This window comes from Odontesthes bonariensis, chromosome 11, assembly GCF_027942865.1.
Source record: "Odontesthes bonariensis isolate fOdoBon6 chromosome 11, fOdoBon6.hap1, whole genome shotgun sequence".
Lineage (NCBI taxonomy): Eukaryota > Metazoa > Chordata > Actinopteri > Atheriniformes > Atherinopsidae > Odontesthes > Odontesthes bonariensis.
Window position 1 is genome coordinate 36,059,888 of NC_134516.1, and position 24,191 is coordinate 36,084,078.

The 24,191-nt window shown below is 44.3% G+C and overlaps 1 protein-coding gene across 1 annotated transcript in view; it reads left to right on the top strand.

Annotated features, from left to right (window-relative positions):
* Window positions 1-24,191, top strand: part of sts (steroid sulfatase (microsomal), isozyme S) — a 42,367-nt gene that overhangs the window by 12,517 nt on the left and 5,659 nt on the right. The window contains exons 3-7 of the mRNA XM_075478102.1: window positions 18,517-18,638; window positions 19,137-19,259; window positions 19,441-19,852; window positions 19,961-20,097; window positions 22,339-22,461. Coding sequence (XP_075334217.1) covers window positions 18,517-18,638; window positions 19,137-19,259; window positions 19,441-19,852; window positions 19,961-20,097; window positions 22,339-22,461 — 917 coding nt within the window. The remainder of the gene's footprint in view (window positions 1-18,516; window positions 18,639-19,136; window positions 19,260-19,440; window positions 19,853-19,960; window positions 20,098-22,338; window positions 22,462-24,191) is intronic.

A 24,191-nucleotide genomic window follows, 5' to 3' on the forward strand; every position in this document is an offset into this window, starting at 1 on the left:
TACAATAGTTACATTGCTGAAATCTGGATAGAATTATTCTAAAGAGGGTACAGGGTCTTTAAAACACATTTTATGATTTGTTAAAACTTTATTTGGTCATTGAAAATTCAAAAAGGGGAAATCATCTTGCTGTAAAAGTGGGGGTGTCGAAACACCCCCATCCCCCACGGGTGCAACACCCCTGCTTGGATGGTTTCCTTGACTCTCGGATGGTTTCCTTGACTCTAGGATGGTTTCCTTGACTCTCGGATGGTTTCCTTGACTCTTGGATGGTTTCTTTGACTCTTGGATGGTTTCCTTGACTCTTGGATGGTTTCCTTGACTCTCGGATGGTTTCCTTGACTCTTATATGGTTTCCTTGACTCTCGGATGGTTTCCTTGACTCTTATATGGTTTCCTTGACTCTTATATGGTTTCCTTGACTCTCGGATGGTTTCCTTGACTCTCGGATGGTTTCCTTGACTCTCGGATGGTTTCCTTGACTCTAGGATGGTTTCCTTGACTCTTGGATGGTTTCCTTGACTCTTGGATGGTTTCCTTGACTCTAGGATGGTTTCCTTGACTCTCGGATGGTTTCCTTGACTCATATGGTTTCCTTGACTCTCGGATGGTTTCCTTGACTCATTGATGGTTTCCTTGACTCTTTGATAGTTACCTTGACCCTTATATGGTTTCCTTGACTCTTGGATGCAGGGGTGGAGCAGTGATTTTAAATGTGGGGGTGTTACGGGGGGGCACATGAGCACCACATCGAGCCCATAGACACCACGCTGAAGTTGGTATCCGATTCGCAAATTAAATGGATGGGCATAAAGGGCCATTTCACTGCATTTTGATCGCCCTAAACTAGGTCCTGTATGGAAACTACAATAGTTAGACTGCTCAAATCTGGATGGAATTATTCTAAAGAGGCTATAGATTCATTAAAGACTTGTTTGGGATTTGTGAAACCTTTTTCTGATTTGTAAAAATGCAGAACAGGGCCATTTTACTGCTTTTTTTTTGTATTCTCATCACCCTAAACTAGATCCTGTATGGAAACTACAATAGTTACACTGCTGAAATCTGGATAGAATTATTCTAAAAGGGTACAGGGTCTTTAAAACACATTTTATGATTTGTTAAAACTTTATTTGGTCATTGAAAATTCAAAAAGGGGAAATCATCTTGCTGTAAAAGAGGGGGTGTCGAAACACCCCCATCCCCCACGGGTGCAACACCCCTGCTTGGATGGTTTCCTTGACTCTCGGATGGTTTCCTTGACTCTAGGATGGTTTCCTTGACTCTCGGATGGTTTCCTTGACTCTTGGATGGTTTCTTTGACTCTTGGATGGTTTCCTTGACTCTTGGATGGTTTCCTTGACTCTCGGATGGTTTCCTTGACTCTTATATGGTTTCCTTGACTCTCGGATGGTTTCCTTGACTCTTATATGGTTTCCTTGACTCTCGGATGGTTTCCTTGACTCTCTGATGGTTTCCTTGACTCTCGGATGGTTTTCTTGACTCTCGGATGGTTTCCTTGACTCTTGGATGGTTTCCTTGACTCTCGGATGGTTTCCTTGACTCTCGGATGGTTTCCTTGACTCTTATATGGTTTCCTTGACTCTCGGATGGTTTCCTTGACTCTAGGATGGTTTCCTTGACTCTCGGATGGTTCCCTTGACTCTTGGATGGTTTCCTTGACTCTTGGATGGTTTCCTTGACTCTTGGATGGTTACCTTGACTCTCGGATGGTTTCCTTGACTCTTATATGGTTTCCTTGACTCTCGGATGGTTTCCATGACTCTTGGATGGTTTCCTTGACTCATTGATGGTTTCCTTGACTCTTTGATAGTTACCTTGACCCTTATATGGTTTCCTTGACTCTCGGATGGTTTCCTTGACTCTTGGATGCAGGGGTGGAGCAGTGATTTTAAATGTGGGGGTGTTACAGGGGGGGCACATGAGCACCACATCGAGCCCATAGACACCACGCTGAAGTTGGCATCCGATTCGCAAATTAAATGGATGGGCATAAAGGGCCATTTCACTGCATTATGATCGCCCTAAACTAGGTCCTGTATGGAAACTACAATAGTTACACTGCTGAAATCTGGATAGAATTATTCTAAAGAGGGTACAGGGTCTTTAAAACACATTTTATGATTTGTTAAAACTTTATTTGGTCATTGAAAATTCAAAAAGGGGAAATCATCTTGCTGTAAAAGTGGGGGTGTCGAAACACCCCCATCCCCCACGGGTGCAACACCCCTGCTTGGATGGTTTCCTTGACTCTCGGATGGTTTCCTTGACTCTAGGATGGTTTCCTTGACTCTCGGATGGTTTCCTTGACTCTTGGATGGTTTCTTTGACTCTTGGATGGTTTCCTTGACTCTCGGATGGTTTCCTTGACTCTTATATGGTTTCCTTGACTCTCGGATGGTTTCCTTGACTCTCGGATGGTTTCCTTGACTCTCGGATGGTTTCCTTGACTCTCGGATGGTTTCCTTGACTCTAGCATGGTTTCCTTGACTCTTGGATGGTTTCCTTGACTCTTGGATGGTTTCCTTGACTCTAGGATGGTTTCCTTGACTCTCGGATGGTTTCCTTGACTCTTATATGGTTTCCTTGACTCTCGGATGGTTTCCTTGACTCATTGATGGTTTCCTTGACTCTTTGATAGTTACCTTGACCCTTATATGGTTTCCTTGACTCTCGGATGGTTTCCTTGACTCTTGGATGCAGGGGTGGAGCAGTGATTTTAAATGTGGGGGTGTTACGGGGGGGCACATGAGCACCACATCGAGCCCATAGACACCACGCTGAAGTTGGCATCCGATTTGCAAATTAAATGGATGGGCATAAAAGGCCATTTCACTGCATTTTGATCGCCCTAAACTAGGTCCTGTATGGAAACTACAATAGTTAGACTGCTCAAATCTGGATGGAATTATTCTAAAGAGGCTATAGATTCATTAAAGCCTTGTTTGGGATTTGTGAAACCTTTTTCTGATTTGTAAAAATGAAGAATAGGGCCATTTTACTGCTTTTTTTTTTGTATTCTCATCACCCTAAACTAGATCCTGTATGGAAACTACAATAGTTACACTGCTGAAATCTGGATAGAATTATTCTAAAGAGGGTACAGGGTCTTTAAAACACATTTTATGATTTGTTAAAACTTTATTTGGTCATTGAAAATTCAAAAAGGGGAAATCATCTTGCTGTAAAAGTGGGGGTGTCGAAACACCCCCATCCCCCACGGGTGCAACACCCCTGCTTGGATGGTTTCCTTGACTCTCGGATGGTTTCCTTGACTCTTGGATGGTTTCTTTGACTCTTGGATGGTTTCCTTGACTCTCGGATGGTTTCCTTGACTCTTATATGGTTTCCTTGACTCTCGGATGGTTTCCTTGACTCTCGGATGGTTTCCTTGACTCTAGGATGGTTTCCTTGACTCTTGGATGGTTTCTTGACTCTTGGATGGTTTCCTTGACTCTAGGATGGTTTCCTTGACTCTCGGATGGTTTCCTTGACTCTTATATGGTTTCCTTGACTCTAGGATGGTTTCCTTGACTCTCGGATGGTTTCCTTGACTCTAGGATGGTTTCCTTGACTCTCGGATGGTTCCCTTGACTCTTGGATGGTTTCCTTGACTCTTTAATGGTTTCCTTGACTCTTGGATGGTTACCTTGACTCTCGGATGGTTTCCTTGACTCTTATATGGTTTCCTTGACTCTCGGATGGTTTCCATGACTCTTGGATGGTTTCCTTGACTCTTGGATGGTTTTTTTGACTCTTGGATGGTTTCCTTGAATCTTGGATGGTTTCCTTGACTCTCGGATGGTTTCCTTGACTCTTATATGGTTTCCTTGACTCTCGGATGGTTTCCTTGACTCTCTGATGGTTTCCTTGACTCTCGGATGGTTTCCTTGACTCTTGGATGGTTTCCTTGACTCTAGGATGGTTTCCTTCACTCTTGGATGGTTTCTTGACTCTTGGATGGTTTCCTTGACTCTAGGATGGTTTCCTTGACTCTCGGATGGTTTCCTTGACTCTTATATGGTTTCCTTGACTCTAGGATGGTTTCCTTGACTCTCGGATGGTTCCCTTGACTCTTGGATGGTTTCCTTGACTCTTGGATGGTTTCCTTGACTCTTGGATGGTTACCTTGACTCTCGGATGGTTTCCTTGACTCTTATATGGTTTCCTTGACTCTCGGATGGTTTTCATGACTCTTGGATGGTTTCCTTGACTCTTGGATGGTTTTTTTGACTCTTGGATGGTTTCCTTGAATCTTGGATGGTTTCCTTGACTCTCGGATGGTTTCCTTGACTCTTATATGGTTTCCTTGACTCTCTGATGGTTTACTTGACTCTTGGATGGTTTCCTTGACTCTCGGATGGTTTCCTTGACTCTCGGATGGTTTCCTTGACTCTTGGATGGTTTTTTTGACTCTTGGATGGTTTCCTTGAATCTTGGATGGTTTCCTTGACTCTCGGATGGTTTCCTTGACTCTTATATGGTTTCCTTGACTCTCGGATGGTTTCCTTGACTCTCGGATGGTTTCCTTGACTCTAGGATGGTTTCCTTGACTCTTGGATGGTTTCTTGACTCTTGGATGGTTTCCTTGACTCTAGGATGGTTTCCTTGACTCTCGGATGGTTTCCTTGACTCTTATATGGTTTCCTTGACTCTAGGATGGTTTCCTTGACTCTTGGATGGTTTCCTTGACTCTAGGATGGTTTCCTTGACTCTCGGATGGTTCCCTTGACTCTTGGATGGTTTCCTTGACTCTTGGATGGTTTCCTTGACTCTTGGATGGTTACCTTGACTCTCGGATGGTTTCCTTGACTCTTATATGGTTTCCTTGACTCTCGGATGGTTTCCATGACTCTTGGATGGTTTCCTTGACTCTTGGATGGTTTTTTTTACTCTTGGATGGTTTCCTTGAATCTTGGATGGTTTCCTTGACTCTCGGATGGTTTCCTTGACTCGTATATGGTTTCCTTGACTCTCGGATGGTTTCCTTGACTCTCGGATGGTTTCCTTGACTCTCGGATGGTTTCCTTGACTCTAGGATGGTTTCCTTGACTCTTGGATGGTTTCCTTGACTCTAGGATGGTTTCCTTGACTCTCGGATGGTTTCCTTGACTCTTATATGGTTTCCTTGACTCTAGGATGGTTTCCTTGACTCTCGGATGGTTCCCTTGACTCTTGGATGGTTTCCTTGACTCTTGGATGGTTTCCTTGACTCTTGGATGGTTACCTTGACTCTCGGATGGTTTCCTTGACTCTTATATGGTTTCCTTGACTCTCGGATGGTTTCCATGACTCTTGGATGGTTTCCTAGACTCTTGGATGGTTTCCTTGACTCTTGGATAGTTTCCTAGACTCTTGGATGGTTTCCTTGACTCTTGGATGGTTTCCTTGACTCTAGGATGGTTACCTTGACTCTCGGATGGTTTCCTTCACTCTTGGATGGTTTCCTTGACTCTTGGATGGTTTCCTTGACTCTTGGATGGTTACCTTGACTCTCGGATGGTTTCCTTGACTCTTATATGGTTTCCTTGACTCTTTTATGGTTTCCATGACTCTGGATGGTTTCCTAGACTCTTGGATGGTTTTTTTTGACTCTTGGATGGTTTCCTTGAATCTTGGATGGTTTCCTTGACTCTCGGATGGTTTCCTTGACTCTTGGATGGTTTCCTTGACTCTCGGATGGTTTCCTTGACTCTCGGATGGTTTCCTTGACTCTCGGATGGTTTCCTTGACTCTTGGATGGTTTTTTTTACTCTTGGATGGTTTCCTTGAATCTTGGATGGTTTCCTTGACTCTCGGATGGTTTCCTTGACTCTTATATGGTTTCCTTGACTCTCGGATGGTTTCCTTGACTCTCGGATGGTTTCCTTGACTCTCGGATGGTTTCCTTGACTCTAGGATGGTTTCCTTGACTCTCGGATGGTTCCCTTGACTCTTGGATGGTTTCCTTGACTCTTGGATGGTTTCCTTGACTCTTGGATGGTTACCTTGACTCTCGGATGGTTTCCTTGACTCTTATATGGTTTCCTTGAATCTCGGATTGTTTCCATGCCTCTTGGATGGTTTCCTTGACTCTCGGATGGTTTCCTTGACTCTCGGATGGTTTCCTTGACTCTTGGATGGTTACCTTGACTCTCGGATGGTTTCCTTGACTCTTGGATGGTTTCCTTGACTCTAGGATGGTTACCTTGACTCTCGGATGGTTTCCTTGACTGTTGGATGGTTTCCTTGACTCTAGGATGGTTTCCTTGACTCTCGGATGGTTTCCTTGACTCTTGGATGGTTTCCTTAACTCTTGGATGGTTACCTTGACTCTCGGATGGTTTCCTTGACTCTTATATGGTTTCCTTGACTCTCGGGTGGTTTCCTTGACTCTCGGATGGTTTCCTTGACTCTAGGATGGTTTCCTTGACTCTTGGATGGTTACCTTGACTCTCGGATGGTTTCCTTGACTCTTATATTGTTTTCATGACTCTCGGATGGTTTCCTTGACTCATGGATGGTTTCCTTGACTCTTTGATAGTTACCTTGACCCTTATATGGTTTCCTTGACTCTCGGATGATTTCCTTGACTCTTGGATGGTTTCCTTGACTCTCGGATGGTTTCCTTGACTCTAGGATGGTTTCCTTGACTCTCGGATGGTTTCCCAGACTCTTGGATGGTTTCCTTGACTCTTGGATGGTTTCCTTGACTCTTGGATGGTTACCTTGACTCTCGGATGGTTTCCTTGACTTATTTGGTTTCCTTGAGTCTTGGATGGTTTCCTTGACTCTCAGATGGTTTCTTTGACTCTTGGATGGTTTCCTTGACTCTTGGATGGTTTCCTTGACTCTTGGATAGTTATCTTGGCTCTTGGATAGTTACCTTGACTTTTTTTATGGTTTCCTTGGCTCTTGGATAGTTACCTTGACTTTTTTATGGTTTCCTTGACTCTTATATGGTTTGTTTGACTCTCGGATGGTTTCCTTGACTCTTGGATGGTTACCTTGACTCTCGGATGGTTTCCTTGACTCTTATATGGTTTCCTTGACTCTCGGATGGTTTCCTTGACTCTTGGATGGTTTCCTTGACTCTTGGATGATTTCCTTGACTCTTTGATAGTTACCTTGACCCTTATATGGTTACCTTGACTCTTGGATGGTTACCTTGACTCTCGGATGGTTTCCTTGATTCTTGGATGGTTTCCTTGACTCTCGGATTATTTCCTTGACTCTTGGATGGTTTTCTTGACTCTTGGATGGTTACCTTGACTCTCGGATGGTTTCCTTGACTCTTATATGGTTTCCTTGACTCTCGGATGGTTTCCTTGACTCATGGATGGTTTCCTTGACTCTCGGATAGTTACCTTGACCCTTATATGGTTTCCTTGACTCTCGGATGATTTCCTTGACTCTTGGATGGTTTCCTTGACTCTCGGATTGTTTCCTTGACTCTCGGATGGTTTCCTTGACTCTTGGATGGTTTCCTTGACTCTTGGATGGTTTCCTTGACTCTTGGATGGTTACCTTGACTCTCAGATGGTTTCCTTGACTCTTATATGGTTTCCTTGACTCTAGGATGGTTTCCTTGACTCTTGGATGGTTTCCTTGACTCTCGGATGGTTTCCTTGACTCTAGGATGGTTTCCTTGACTCTTATATGGTTTCCTTGACTCTTAGATGGTTTCTTTTACTCTTGGATGGTTTCCTTGACTCTTGGATGGTTACCTTGACTCTCGGATGGTTTCCTTGACTCTTATATGGTTTCCTTGACTCTCGGATGGTTTCCTTGACTCTTGGATTGTTTCCTTGACTCTCTGATGGTTTCCTTGACTCTTATATGGTTTCCTTGACTCTTGGATGGTTACCTTGACTTTTATATGGTTTCCTTGACTCTTGGATGGTTTCCTTGACTCTCAGATGGTTTCCTTGACTCTAGGATTGTTTCCTTGACTCTTAAATGGTTTCCTTGACTCTTAGATGGTTTATTTTACTCTTGGATGGTTTCCTTGACTCTTGGATGGTTACCTTGACTCTTATATGGTTTCCTTGACTCTCGGATGGTTTCCTTGACTCTTGGATTGTTCCCTTGACTCTCTGATGGTTTCCTTGACTCTTAGATGGTTTCCTTGACTCTTGGATGGTTTCCTTGATTCTCGGATAGTTATCTTGACTCTTGGATGGTTACCTTGACTCTTTTATGGTTTCCTTGACTCTTTGATAGTTACCTTGACCCTTATATTGTTACCTTGACTCTCGGATGGTTTCCTTGACAAATGTAACCCCACCAAGGGTACTACACAGGTAGGGATATTCAATGATAGAATTAACAACAGGGAGGAGACTGATGTGCAAAATAAATATAATTTGTTTTATTAAATCGCTGTTTCAAAAAAGAGAAAAATGGAGAGTTACTTTATTTTATTAAAAATTAATCAAATGAATAAAATATACAACATGCTTCCAAAAGGGGGTCACGTGATGGCGCCGAGCAAGATGGCTGCTTAGGTTGGAGGCTGCGGCACCGTCGGTTAATATTTTGTGTGAACATATATCCATCTGCAATTTTTCACAGTATTTTTTTTCACAAGTTGCCGTTTGTAAGCCTCTCCCACTACCGATATGCCAAATTCCCGGAAAAACGAAAATGCGTCTCAACAACAGCTAAGCACCAGGGCTACCGCGGGCTCAAAAGCTGGTCGGGCCTCTCCTGTGTCTCCAGCTCGGGAGGCCGTGGATGAGTCCATCTCTACCGCCGAAATACACGCGCTACTCCAGAAACTATCAGACGACCAAACGAAAATCCTGAATGATCAAGCCACACACTTTGCTGACATCCGTAAGGATGTGTCGGAAACGAGAAGGGCTGTTGAGGCTATGGAGGGCAAGCTAGCCGACATGCTGACCAGGATAAGTAGTGCGGAGACTCGTCTGGATATGCTCGAGGAGGTGGAGAGACAGCGTTGTGACTCGCCCCCGGCTACGGCTTCTGAGGTTGAAAAGCTGAACGCCAAGCTAACGGAGTACGAGGATCGAGAGAGGCGAGTAAATCTACGTATTTATGGTTTCCCGGAACGCGTTGAAGAAAAAGATGCCATATCGTTTTTGAGGGCTACTCTCCCCGAAATCCTTCATGCTGACTTCGAAGGGGGCCTGGACTTGGAGCGTGCTCATCGCTCTCTACTACCAGCTAAGCCCGGAGCTCCGCCGAGGCCCTTCATCGTGCGGTTCCTGAGGTTTCAGCAGAAGGAGCGGGTGAGACAACTTGCGAGAGATATGGGAGACGTCCGCTGGCAGAGCCAGAGGATAAGCTTCTATCAAGACTTCTCCAAGGCCACACAGGAGCGCCGACACTCCTTCCTGGAGTGTAAACGTCTGCTTCACTCAGCCAAAATACCGTTTGGCATCGGCTATCCTGCTGTGCTGTCATTCACAACGCCGAACGGGACAAAGCATCGTTTCGATGATCCTAAGAAGGCTTTGCAATGCATCAAAAACCTTTAACTGATCCAGGCCTTGCACTTTAATGGACACCCCCCCATTTTTTGCACCTTACAGAGTGACTTGGGTAAGACGATGACAGTCATTTATATGAAAGTTTTTGGGTTTATACCACTGGTAGTTGGAGACGTGTCATTACACCACTACCTATGACCTACCTCGTAGCATGGGTCCACTACTTTATCCTTTGTTTTATTGTCTCTGTTGCTGTTGTTATAGCATTGTGCTTTATTATATCATTTATAGATCATGCGCGTATTATTAACGGGTAGGCATTATTATTTATTTATTTACTTAGTTATTTATTTATTTATGGTTTTTTTTTTTTTTCCTATGCCCAGGTCTCAAGTCATGTTTATTTGTTCAATATGTGTGTGTGGGGGGGGGGGGTCATGTCCGGAGTTGCTATGGTCTACTAAATGTGTGCTATTTTGTTATAAGGCAGATGTGTTAAGGCTGGTGAAAATGCTAACACTGCTGTTTCGCCTTTTGATGGCTGATGGTGCCGCTGCCACACCTGGGTAGCCAGAAACTCTTAGTTTCTTGAGTTAGTTTATCCAGTTTTGGATTATCAGGAAGGTTTGATAGTTTTTAGCTTCCTCACCTTCCTCGCTTTCCTTTGCCCTTTTGGGTATTTTCAATGTTTTTTTGTGTCTTTTCTGGTTTTGAGGTGTTTTTCTTTTCTGGATCCAGACTTCTCTCTCTCTGCTGTAGGGGCAACTCCATCTTTTATGTCACTATTTTTCCCTGTATATGACAGCTCTCAATTTCATTTCAGTCAATGCCAGGGGGCTTAACATTCCACATAAAAGAACCACTGTACTTGAATTTCTCCGTAAGAAAAATATTGACTTTGCTATGATTCAGGAATCACATTTGCTGCGCAAAGATGTGGGCCGATTAGCCAATAAGTTTTATCACTCTATTGCAACATCATCTGCTGCTACAAAATGCAAAGGGGTAGCGGTACTGTGTAAACGCAAACTTAAATTTGATTTGATTGACACTTGGGCAGATGATGCGGGTCGGATAGCCATTGCCAAGATTCGCATGGATGGGAAGAATATTGCACTCATTTCTGCTTATGCACCTAATGCATTTGATGTCACTTTTTTTGAACTGTTAACTAAATCTTTGCTTGATCTCACAGGATTTCATTTAGTCCTAGGTGCAGATTTTAACGCGGTGTGGGACAGCAGCATGGACAGAACAGGTGTCTTTGAGACTAGGGACCAACGTCTTTCATCTGAGGCTTTGCGCCAGTGGGCAACCGACACAGGCATGGTCGATATTTGGCGTATGTTAAACCCCTCTTTAAAAGATTTTTCTTTTTACTCAGGGAGACATAAATCCTTTTCGAGGTTAGATTTTATCTTTGCCTCAAATGATTTATTTCAAAACATTCAAAATGCACATTATATTCCAGTTACCTGGTCTGATCACAAACCAATATATTGTTCAGTTACGGTTCGTCCGTCTTCCACTAAGGCCCCTAGGTGGCGTTTCAATTCTTCTTTACTACGAGATAAATCCTTTAGAGATCAGTTTGAAACCAATTTTAGCGAATTTTTAGGGTTTAATGTCGGCTCTGTTTCGGATCCAAGGATACTTTGGGAGGCGGTGAAGGGCTTTATTAGGAGCTACACCACTCTATATGCTTCAACACGAAACAAGGAACGTGCAGCCAAATTGGAAGCTTTAGAATTAAAATATTCGACCCTTGATGCTGCCTTGCAGCATAATTTTAGCGCTTACACAGCTTTACAGAAGGAACTGACTAAAAAAGAGATCAACGCTCTCCTGAAGCGTCGCTCAGAATTTCTCATGCACAAGACAAGGCAAACTTACTATTTTAACTCTTCGAAACCCAGTCATCTATTAGCAATGAAACTTCGGACGGATGAGCACTTTGCTGATATTTTTTGCATTAAAGATAAAGATGGCATTATACAATGTGACTCGAAAAAGGTAAATGCTTCTTTTGCCTCCTTTTATCAAGAGTTATATAATTCGGAAAGTAATTTTGACAAGAATGTCTGCAATGATTTTTTAAACAACATTAAACTACCCCGCCTTAGTAACGATGACTCTGCAAAGCTAGATGACTCTATCACACTACAGGAATGTGAGGCAGCTGTTAGGGAGATGCGTAAAGGTAAATCGCCAGGGCCGGACGGTATTCCACCTGAATTCTACCTCACCTTTTGGCCCCTGATCGGCCCGCTGTTAGTGGATATGATCCAATATTCAATCAGAGTGGGTTCTTTTTCCAGGGATGTTAATTCTGCATTAATCTCACTGCTGCTCAAAAAGGGAAAGGATCCAGTAGAGTGCTCCAGCTACAGGCCTCTCTCGCTTTTGAATGCAGATTTGAAAATTTTTGCGAAAATACTGGCTCGGCGGCTCCAGGGTCATATGACGGACTTGGTTCATAGCGACCAAACAGGATTTATAAAGTCTAGACTTGCCACGGATAATGTTAGAAGACTACTTCACGTTATAGATGGTGCTCAGAACTTAAAGTCTCCTGCTGCTGTCCTTTCACTTGATGCGATGAAGGCCTTTGACCGCCTGGAGTGGCCCTTTCTGTGGTCAGTGCTCGAGTTCATGGGGTTTGGCTTGTCATTTATTAATATGATCAAGGTTCTGTACAGTAACCCGACTGCTGTAGTGCTGACAGGTAAAACTAGCTCTCCTCCCTTTGCTATTTCAAGAGGCTCAAGACAAGGCTGCCCTCTCAGTCCTCTGTTGTTCGCCCTTTCTCTCGAGCCTTTGGCACAAGCTATCCGCAGCTCACCCACAATCTCTCCAATTTCTATTAGAGGAATACACCATCACGTATCACTGTACGCTGATGATGTTTTATTGTATATGAACAATCCGGTGCAATGTATTCCACATGTGTTATCAACTTTTGAACATTATGGCAAGCTTTCAGGTTTCAAGATAAATTGGCAGAAATCTGCTTTGCTACCTTTAAATCAGGCTATGTGTAGTGTTCCCATCCCTGCATCTATTCCGATCACTAAAAACTTTATTTATTTGGGGATAGATATTTCTTCTTCTGTACAGACGATAATTAATAACAATTTTTGTAATACACTTAACAAAGTGATGGCGGATCTGGACAGGTGGTCTAACCTGCCTAATTCACTCCGTGGTAGGATAGCCATAATTAAAATGAATATTTTGCCCAGAGTAAACTTTGTTAGCTCGATGCTCCCCCTTCCCCCGCCCCCTCAATATTGGAACAAATTACAGTCAGCAATAACTAAATTTCTTTGGCATGGCAAACGACCTCACATTAAACTTACCACAATGCAGCGAGAGAGGCAGGCCGGCGGCCTGTCTCTCCCGAACTTTAAGTTTTATGGGTGGGCCTTCACACTTAGACCTCTCCTTACCTGGTTCCAACTTGATGCTCGGGTGTCATGGCGAGCTATGGAGGAGCAGATAATAGCGCCATACTCTTTCGTTAACTTTCTACATTCTAATATATCACTCCATTGCTGTCGTTTGAGATTTGGCCCTTTGATTTCGTATTTGTTGTCGGTATGGAGGAGTGTGGAGAAATTAGTGGGATGTCCTGTTTGGGGCCCACATTCTCCAATATTTAAAAATGACAGATTGATGATTGGTGGTCATCCTATTTGTTTTCCTGATTGGGAAAAAAATAATATTTGTACACTTGGTGATATTTATGGGGAGGAGGGATTGTTTACGTTTCAAAGCATATGTATAAAATATAATGTCCCGCGCACCTCCTTTTTCTTTTATTTGCAGCTGAGATCGGCTTTAAAAGAGATTGGTGTCCCTGTACAGGGCCCTCTCACACCACATCCGCTTCATACATTGTTCCACTCTGTGGGGAGCACGAGGGGCTTTGTATCAAAACTTTATTGGTTTTTGTTAAAGCATGCTTTTACAGTCCCCTGGCATTGGACGCGACGTGGAGGAGAGATGTTCCAGATCTGGACCCTGCATTTGACTGGGATAAAGTGTGGATTGGTGTGGGCTTGGCATCCAGAAACCCTGACCACCAGCAAATACATTACAATTATATACATAGGGTTTATTTAACTCCTAGGAAGCTTCATTTAATGAAGGTTATTAATGATCCTGTGTGTACTCTCTGTTCTTCCAAAGTGGTTGGCACGTATTTCCACATGTTTTGGGAGTGTACCCCAGTGGCTGATTTCTGGAAGATGGTGGCCACTAACCTCTCTAAGCTGTTTGATGTCAGTTTGCCCTGTTCGCCCGCCACACTTATTTTTAATGATTTGTCAAGGTTAGGCTTAGCATTAGACAAGAGAAAAGCTTTGTTGGCTGGACTTACGGCCGCAAAAAAACTAGTCGCTACACGCTGGAAACCTCCTCATTTACTATCTCGTCGTGTTTGGGTTTTAACATATATGGATATCACTTATTTGGAGTTGTCGACAGCTAGGGTCCACGGGGCTAAAGAGTCAGCGATAGAGGCTTGGCTTTCACTCTTATCAATCCTCCGTGGATTACAGATATAAGATGTGACTGAAATATGAAGTTCTGGATCCAGGGGATGGGTGGATTTTATTTGGGGTTGTGTTTTTGTGTTTTATTTTTGTCATTTTATTTAGTTGTCTATGTGTCTGTAAAAATGCATTTGGATTGGCACATATGTGAAAGCATATCTTATAATCTATTTTTGTAATTCACATGTGCCTGTCTATATTCTTTTGTAGAAATAAAATAAAAAATTGATAAAAAAAAAAAAAAAAAAAAAAAACATGCTTCCAAAAGTATTAATGGTTGAAACACAGGCTGTGGGTGACCCCCAGAGGAATATGCCCAGTAGTACACCTAACCCCACTAATAAATACTATTTTACTGCACACCAATAGGGGGCACATCAAAGGCCGTACACTACACACTAGTAGTAGCCAACTCAAGGGCTGTACACTACACAACAAGAGCCAACTCGGGCTATTCACACAGCAAGCAAGTACACAGCACACCTGAGGGATGCAACTACTAAACCTACTTCCCCAAGCTACCCAGCCACAGCACTGACCAAAATAAATGTAACAAAAACAGAAATAAAGAGAAGATAAACATAAACACAAGGTTAGAAAGGAGGTGGTTTCACAAGTACAACAGACTAGTGAGCCTGGTGTTCACGTTCTAGGTTCTTGGGAAATTAACCTAAAAATAGTATATTAAAAACAGTGGTTGCATTAACCGTCTATAAAACACCACAAGAGAAAAGAATAAAATCATTAGTCTCACACTTCTACATAGTAAGTTAAAATGAAATATACCACAATGTGTATGTGACCTAACTACCTTGTTTACGTGCAGTTTGCCTTCGCTTTCCATCCGGGTCAGCGTAAGGAAATGGCAACCTAGTAGCAGCAATAAGACAACATTACTATTTCAATAAGATACACACACTGGCGCTACGGCCAAACATACACATACAACTTTAAAACATCTCGTTTAGGTTACCTTCACAGTCGCAATCAATGTGTGCAAAACAGGCTCTTAGAAAAGAAAACATGTTACATAAATTACCTCTGCAAAGTTCAGTCCCTCAGAACCGCTGGTCTAACGTGACATTCTCCTTTGTTCTCCACTACACTGACTGCGGGAAAATAACATTGTAGCCGTGAGTGCATGTGCGAAAGATAAAAGGCAAACAGTAAAATACAGAAGACTACCTACTTTAACTTGTGCAAACGTTGCTCTAACGCGTGGTTCTCGTCTGTTTTCACAGTATCCCCAAACTGTGGGACAGACAGCGTCGGAAACATCAGCGCATTGGTGCAATACACTAATAATAAATAGCAGCAAAGATACGGCAGCCTACTTACTTAATAATCGATGGAAACCTGCGACGGTACCCGTGTAACTGAAGTAGGATTTCCTCACCGCCGGCGCAGCTAAAGTGTACAAGTGCTTCTCTCAGCGTTTTCCGCGTCAATGTGGTTTTGAGAGAACAATAGATGTGATGGAGCTACCGGAGACCGTCATGTCACGTGACAAGCTATTGAGAGACCTACCTAAGATTTAAAGGGCCAGGGCCAGCGCTCCTCATCACACTTATATGGTTTCCTTGACTCTCGGATGGTTTCCTTGAGTCTTGGATGGTTTCCTTGACTCTCAGATGGTTTCTTTGACTCTTGGATGGTTTCCTTGACTCTCGGATGGTTTCCTTGACTCTCGGATGGTTTCCTTGACTCTTGGATAGTTATCTTGGCTCTTGGATAGTTACCTTGACTTTTTTATGGTTTCCTTGACTCTCGGATGGTTTCCTTGACTCTCGGATGGTTTCTTTGACTCTTGGATGGTTACCTTGACTCTCGGATGGTTTCCTTGACTCTTATATGGTTTCCTTGACTCTCGGATGGTTTCCGTGACTCTTGGATGGTTACCTTGACTCTCGGATGGTTTCCGTGACTCTTGGATGGTTACCTTGACTCTCGGATGGTTTCCTTGACTCTAATATGGTTTCCTTGACTCTCGGATGGTTTCCTTGACTCTCGGATGGTTTCCTTGACTCTCGGATGGTTTCCTTGACTCTCGGATGGTTTCCTTGACTCTCGGATTGTTTCCTTGACTCTCGGATGGTTTCCTTGACTCGGATGGTTTCCTTGACTCTTGGATGGTTACCTTGACTCTCGGATGGTTTCCTTGACTCTCGGATGGTTTCCTTGACTCTCGGATGGTTTCCTTGACTCTCGGATTGGTTTCCTTGACTCTCGGATGGTTTCCTTGACTCTCGGATGGTTTCCTTGACTCTTGGATGGTTTCCTTGACTCTCTGATGGTTTCCTTGACTCTTATATGTTTTCCTTGACTCTTGGATGGTTACCTTGACTCTTGGATGGTTTCCTTGACTCTTATATGGTTTCCTTGACTCTTGGATGGTTTCCTTGACTCTCGGATAGTTATCTTGACTCTTGGATGGTTACCTTGACTCTTTTATGGTTTCCTTGACTCTTGGATGGTTTCCTTGACTCTCGGATGGTTTCCTTGACTCTCGGATGGTTTCCTTGACTCTTGGATAGATATCTTGACTCTTGGATAGTTACCTTGACTTTTTTATGGTTTCCTTGATTCTCTGATGGTTTACTTGACTCTTATATGGTTTCCTTGACTCTCGGATGGTTTCCTTGACTCTCGGATGGTTTCCTTGACTCTCGGATGGTTACCTTGACTCTCGGATGGTTTCCTTGACTCTTATATGGTTTCCTTGACTCTCGGATGGTTACCTTGACTCTCGGATGGTTTCCTTGACTCTTATATGGTTTCCTTGACTCTCGGATGGTTTCCTTGACTCTTGGATGGTTTCCTTGACTCTCGGATGGTTTCCTTGACTCTCGGATGGTTTCCTTGACTCTAGGATGGTTTCCTTGACTCTTGGATGGTTTCCTTGACTCTTGGATGGTTTCCTTGACTCTCGGATGGTTTCCTTGACTCTTGGATGGTTTCCTTGACTCTCGGATGGTTTCCTTGTCTCTCGGATGGTTTCCTTGACTCTCGGATGGTTTCCTTGACTCTTGGATGGTTTCCTTGACTCTCGGATGGTTTCCTTGACTCTCGGATGGTTTCCTTGACTCTAGGATGGTTTCCTTGACTCTTGGATGGTTTCCTTGACTCTCGGATTGTTTCCTTGACTCTCGGATGGTTTCCTTGACTCGGATGGTTTCCTTGACTCTTGGATGGTTACCTTGACTCTCGGATGGTTTCCTTGACTCTCGGATGGTTTCCTTGACTCTTGGATGGTTTCCTTGACTCTCGGATTGGTTTCCTTGACTCTCGGATGGTTTCCTTGACTCTTGGATGGTTTCCTTGACTCTCGGATGGTTTCCTTGACTCTTGGATGGTTTCCTTGACTCTCTGATGGTTTCCTTGACTCTTATATGGTTTCCTTGACTCTTGGATGGTTACCTTGACTCTTGGATGGTTTCCTTGACTCTTATATGGTTTCCTTGACTCTTGGATGGTTTCCTTGACTCTCGGATAGTTATCTTGACTCTTGGATGGTTACCTTGACTCTTTTATGGTTTCCTTGACTCTTGGATGGTTTCCTTGACTCTCGGATGGTTTCCTTGACTCTCGGATGGTTTCCTTGACTCTTGGATAGATATCTTGACCCTTGGATAGTTACCTTGGCTTTTTTATGGTTTCCTTGATTCTCTGATGGTTTATTTGACTCTTATATGGTTTCCTTGACTCTCGGATGGTTTCCTTGACTCTCGGATGGTTTCCTTGACTCTCGGATGGTTACCTTGACTCTCGGATGGTTTCCTTGACTCTTATATGGTTTCCTTGACTCTCGGATGGTTTCCTTGACTCTTGGATGGTTTCCTTGACTCTCGGATGGTTTCCTTGACACTTGGATGGTTTCCTTGACTCTTGGATGGTTTCCTTGACTCTCGGATGGTTTCCTTGACTCTCGGATGGTTTCCTTGACTCTAGGAAGGTTTCCTTGACTCTTGGATGGTTTCCTTGACTCTTGGATGGTTTCCTTGACTCTCGGATGGTTTCCTTGACTCTTGGATGGTTTCCTTGACTCTCGGATGGTTTCCTTGCTTGGGGGGAGGTGATCTTGCAGCCTTTACCTTTAACATGGATATCTACAATCTTTTTCTGGTTCATTTTCAGAAACATGAGTATAAAGAAAGGTTTAAAAGTCTCTTTAGGGGTACCAACAAGTCTGTTCGGACTACTTTAGTATATCTTTGTAAAATAAACAACTAATTTCTTTTCACAGCTTTATTGGTTCATTCGATCACATACTGAAAAGTTAATTGAATAACTTTTCAGGGGAAATGAAGCCTTGTGTCATTGAACTGTGGTGGTACCAACAAATTAGACTGAACACTTAAGATTCCTCTCAAAACGTGGGTGAAATCCTTTTTTTTTGCAAGATTTAATTTATTACAACCTATTTTTGCTATGAATCTAAAATTAGATATTGAATTCAAATGATTTCAGAAAGTCTTTAGATGTTGAGCATGTTCTGTGATTTGCAGAACCCCCAATATTGACCAGTTGGCGCTGGAAGGAGTGAAGCTGACCCACCACATCGCTGCAGCCAGCCTCTGCACTCCGAGCAGAGCGGCTTTTCTCACAGGACGATACCCAATAAGATCAGGCAGGTTCAACTCAGAATACCTTCACTGACTCTAAGAACTCCAGGAGTTTGAGGCCTCCAAAGACTCCAGATATCAATCTAATTGGCTTTTGATGGCATCTGTGGGAAGCAAACCCAGTCCACACAGATCCCACCCCAAATCCACAGGACCCAGACATATCCAGTTCTGGGACTACAGCTGTTCATTGGCCATGAGCTCTTTTGGTGACTCCTGCTCAGTTTTAGGCAGGTGGTCACATCTCATACGGCTTATTGGTTTGCACCTCAAGTAGGACACACTTATATCCAAGAAATCCTTCTGAGGCCCTAAACTCCCTCTGTAATTTAGAGGAAACACGACTGCAAAACTTCCCTCCTGTGGTTCTAATTTGTGATGAAGATTCATCTCAACCAGAAAGAATAAAACCAGCCCACATGCATGTTATGACAGCATTTTAAGATAAGACACATTAGACCGGTCTTGGCTGATATTGAAATAAAGTGTTTCTTCTCTTCCAGGTTTAACTGGTACTTTGAGGCCAGGCGTCTTTCTTTTTAACGCAGCGTCTGGAGGTCTTCCCAGTAAAGAGGTGACCTTTGCTAAGATGGCCAGACAACAAGGCTATGAGACCGCTCTGATAGGTAGGAACCACACTCACTTTCAGCCGCAGCGAGCCACTGTGTGTGGAAGGTTTCCACTCCGGCCTTTCAGCTCATGTTTCACTGTGGATAATCAGACTATCTGACCCGTTTCAGCAGCATCTCTCATGCTGGCTTTCTCCTGGCTGAGTGGCATGCATGCATTTCTGTTTCCTCTCTTCAGGAAAATGGCACCTCGGGCTCAGCTGTGAGAGCAGAGACGATCACTGCCACCACCCCAGCAGCCACGGCTTTAACTACTTCTTTGGCATCCCGTTGACCAACCTGCGCGACTGCCAGCCCGGCCACGGCACCGTTTTCCAGCTCCAGAAATACTTACCGTGCTGGACGCTTGGAATCGTGCTGGCCTCTGCGGTCGCACTCCACCTGGTCGGGGTCCTCCCTCTCCGCAGGGGGATGCTGGGGGGTCTGCTGCTGCTGGTGGTCACCGCCACAGGCCTGACGGCAGGATTCATCAAGATGATCCCATATTTCAACTGCCTTCTCTTCAGGGACGGCGGCATCGTGGAGCAGCCGTTCTCACCTGAAAACCTGACGCAGAGGATGACTGGCGAGGCAGTGGCCTTCATGGAGAGGTTCGTGCCCGCGGTGATCATTTTGATCTCGTGCCATGGGAACAGAGGGTTCAGAACAGCCAAACTTTCAGCTAACAGTGATGGAAAATGCCTTTTCTGTCCCTGCAGGAATCCAGCCGGACCTTTCCTGCTGTTCGTCTCCTTCCTCCAAGTACACACAGCCATGTTCGCCTCTGCAGCATTCAGAGGAAGCAGCCGCCACGGCATCTACGGAGACGCCGTCCACGAGGTGGACTGGAGCATAGGTGGGTCAGTGGAGCCTGCTCATGTCGTTGTTGGAGGCGTGAGTACAGAAACAAGCCGCAGCAGAAATGGAATAGTTTCATGAGATGAAGCGTGCTCTGAAGCTGAAGTAACATTCCTGACTGCGTCGTATGAAACACGAACATCTTTCCATGAGCTGGTGAGAGGGGAAGGAGTGAAAAACACTGCATTTTGTGACAGCGGGGGGAACAGAATAGAATTAGACCCAGCAGAAGACGGCCATCTGCCTCTACCTGTTGGGTTGGGGGATGGGGGAGAGGAAGGAACAGGAGGAGAGCAGCTCACTCACAACTGTAAGCACAGATCAGAGATAGCTGCAGAAATGTACAGGCAGAGAAAAGCATAGACACCTGATGATGAGGGATTTCAGTTTATTCATCTGGCGTCAAATCAGTCCAAAGATGCAGTCCTGTTCAAGCCAATTACAGGTTGATTTAGTGGAATCCAATCACATCCAATTCATAGGAAGCTAATTAAAAAACTTCCCCCATCCATGAGGCAGCAGTGGAGAGAAAACAACTCCCTTTTAACAGGAAGAAACCTCCATTAGAACCAGAACCAGGAAGGGCGGCCATCTGCCTGGACCAGCTGGGGGCTGAGAGGACAGGAAAGAGGGGACAACAAACACCGTAACACCAGGCCAGGGACACCTGCTGAGAGAGAGAAACCCAAGTTAATGACAACGATGATGTCACATGTACAAGGAGAGGAAAGAGAGCAGAGGAAGGAGAGGTGCATCTCCCCCAGCAGTCTGGGCCTATAGCAGCAGAACTATGGGATGTTTCAGGGTCACCTGACTATAAGCTTTATCAGAAAGGAAAGTTTTAAGCCTGATCTTAAAGGCAGAGAGGGTGTCTGCTTCCTGAAGCCAAACTAGCAGGTGGTTCCACAGAGAGAGGTCTGATAACTGAAGGCTCTGCCTCCCAAGCTGGCAGCTGGTTCCACAGAGAGGGGCCTGATAACTGAAGGCTCTGCCTCCCAAACTGGCAGCTGGTTCCCCAGAGAGGGGCCTGATAACTGAAGGCTCTGCCTCCCAAACTGGCAGCTGGTTCCATAGAGAGGGGCCCGATAACTGAAGGCTCTGCCTCCGAAACTGGCAGCTGGTTCCACAGAGAGGGGCCTGATAACTGAAGGCTCTGCCTCCCAAACTGGCAGCTGGTTCCCCAGAGAGGGGCCTGATAACTGAAGGCTCTGCCTCCCAAACTGGCAGCTGGTTCCACAGAGAGGGGCCTGATAACTGAAGGCTCTGCCTCCCATTCTACTTTTAGAAACTCTGGGAACCTCAAGTAAACCTGCAGTCTGAGAGCAAAGTGCTCTGTTGGGAAAGTATCCAACCATAAGATGTGATGGAGCTCAGTCATTAAGAGCTTTATATGTGAGGAGAAGAATCTTAGATTCTATTCTGAATTTAACAGGGAGCCAATGAAGAGAAGCTAAAACTGGAGAAATGTGATCTCTGCACACATTCCAGGCTAGAAACTTAGGCTGTGTTCGAAACTGCATACTTCTCCTACTTCTCCTACTAACTTTTTGAGTTAGTATGCAAGTTTGAGTAAGCGAGAAGTTCCCGGATGCATACTAGATTCTCCGAAATGTTGGGTATGCATCATGAGGTCACTACTCATACTCAAACTACCCAAGATGCAACGTAACGTGACGTCGCCGATCGTCATTTCTTGTCAAAATGGCAGTTTCAAGCTAGCTACAACGAGGGTAGGTTCACTTCCTGTTTTCAAAACAAAAGCACCAATTGTATTGTAATGGCTTTCCCTATGATAAAAGGCAACGGGTATTTTATTTTGTGAGAATAACCAGAAGTGCGTTGCTCACTGCGGCTAGCTTTAGTAGCGCCGAATTCGTGGGAACAAAATTGTAAATAGCCAGTATTTTGTCAGGTTTTCAACACGTTGGGGATCTAAACGACTACTTTCTCACCTGAAAATGTTTCAAATGTTGCTAAAGTTTACAGAGTTTAGAGCTTAAGAGAAATCAACTTCAGGCCGGCTGATTTCGGCTCGGGCAGGAGCGAAATGCATTGTGGGTAAACGCTCTGCATCCTGTCTGATCGATCAGTATGCAGTATGCAGCATGTAGTATGCAGTATGTAGTATGTAGTATGCAGTATGTAGTATGCAGTATGTAGTATGCGGTTTCGAACACAGCCTTTTTGACGACACACGAGAAGGCGTCCAAACGCTAACACACATCGTGCTCCCTTTCAGGTCAGATCATGCAGGCGCTGGACCGGCTCGGGCTGAGAGAGAACACTCTGGTTTATCTGACTTCGGATCAGGGGGCTCACCGGGAGGAAGGGGTCCACGGAGGCTGGAACGGCATATACAAAGGTACAGCATGAGGAGGCTTTGGCTTCTGACCATAGAAAGTGGAATTGCTTTGGTCTTTAGCCTTCTGCCGGGACACAAATAGGAACGATTCAACAGGTTATTGCAGCCGTGCCCGTCAGAGAATGATTGGAGAGCTGTCAGTCAGAGCTCTGCAGCAGCAAACAGAGATAACGGCACGTGTCATGGGGGTTTTGGGGCAATGATACAGTCAATTGCACCAGATCCACGAGGCTTGACACCTGCTACCTGCTCCAACGTTGGCTGGAAACAGCAGGACTTCTCTGGAGCACGTTGAGCTCCAGCTGCTCTGCGCTTCTTTAAGCCCTGGCTCAGTCCCTTTGGCTCCAAAGAGCATCCCATCCTGGGCTGTGAAGTAGGCCAATGATTTAATGATGGCTGCTTTTCTTCTCTTCTTCACTGTTTTAAACAGGATTAGCTGACCCCAATCCCTGCCCCCCTCTTTTTTCTTTGATGCCACCTCATACATAACCAATGAAGAGATAAAGCTGCCGAGTCCAAAGCCCGAACAACTCAAACGTAACAACACAAATAAGACTTTAATGCAACGCATTCCACTGCAGGACTGGCAGTGCAGCGAACTCTGTGTGCAGGACGTCAGAGGCTTTGCCCCCATCATGCTAAATGTGTGTCTGCACTCTCTTTACAGTGGGGTATAAGGGTTTTCAAATGTATTTAACCAGGAAAGCCTCATTGAGATTAAAAATCTCTTCCTGGCCATGACCGCAGCAAGTCAGGGGACGCAATTACAGACAAACAATACAAAACAATGATAGAAAAAGACTGAAGTATCCAGTGTAACATCAGCAAGCCTCAAAGCATTTACCACCTGATGCATCATCCTCCAACACCTTCAGGCTCCTTTTCAACAGCGGCATATTTAAAGCTCCTAAAGTCATAGGCTGTGTTCAAAATTGCATACTACATACTACATACTTGCAAACTGCATACTTCCATACTGCATACTTAACAATCAGACAGTATGCAGAGCGTTTACCCACAATGCATTTCGCTCCTGCCCGAGCCGAAATCAGCCGGCCTGAAGCTGATTTCCCTTAAGCTCTAAACTCTGTAAACTTTAGCAACATTTGAAACATTTTCAGGCGAGAAAGTAGTCGTTTAGATCCCCAACGTGTTCAAAATCTGACAAAATACCGGCCATTTAAAAACAAAATGTGGCTATTTACAATTTTGTTCCCACGAATTCCGACGAAAGTGAGCAACGCACTTCCGGTTATTTTCAAAAAAATAAAATACCCGTTGCCTTTTATCATAGGGAAAGCCATTACGATACAATTGGTGCTTTTGTTTTGAAACAAAGCTTGAAACTGTTTTGACAGGAAATGACGATCGGCGACGTCACGTTACGTTGCATCTTGGGTAGTTTGAGTATGAGTAGTAACCTCATGATGCATATCCAACATTTCGGCAAATCTAGTATGCCTGGGAACTTTTCGCTTACTCAAACTTGCATCTTAACTCAAAAAGTTTGTATGAGTAGTAGGAGTAGTATGCGGTTTCGAACACAGCCCTACTTTAGGAGTAGAGGGCTAAAACAGGTCATGTGACAGGGAGACTGAGCGAAGACTTTCTCAGCTTGATATGATCACACAAGTAAGAAGGAAGCAAATGAACAATTGCTTTAGAAATGAGGACATGCCTGAAATGATTTTGTCTTGGAACAGACAACGCAGACCAACCCACTGAGGTCA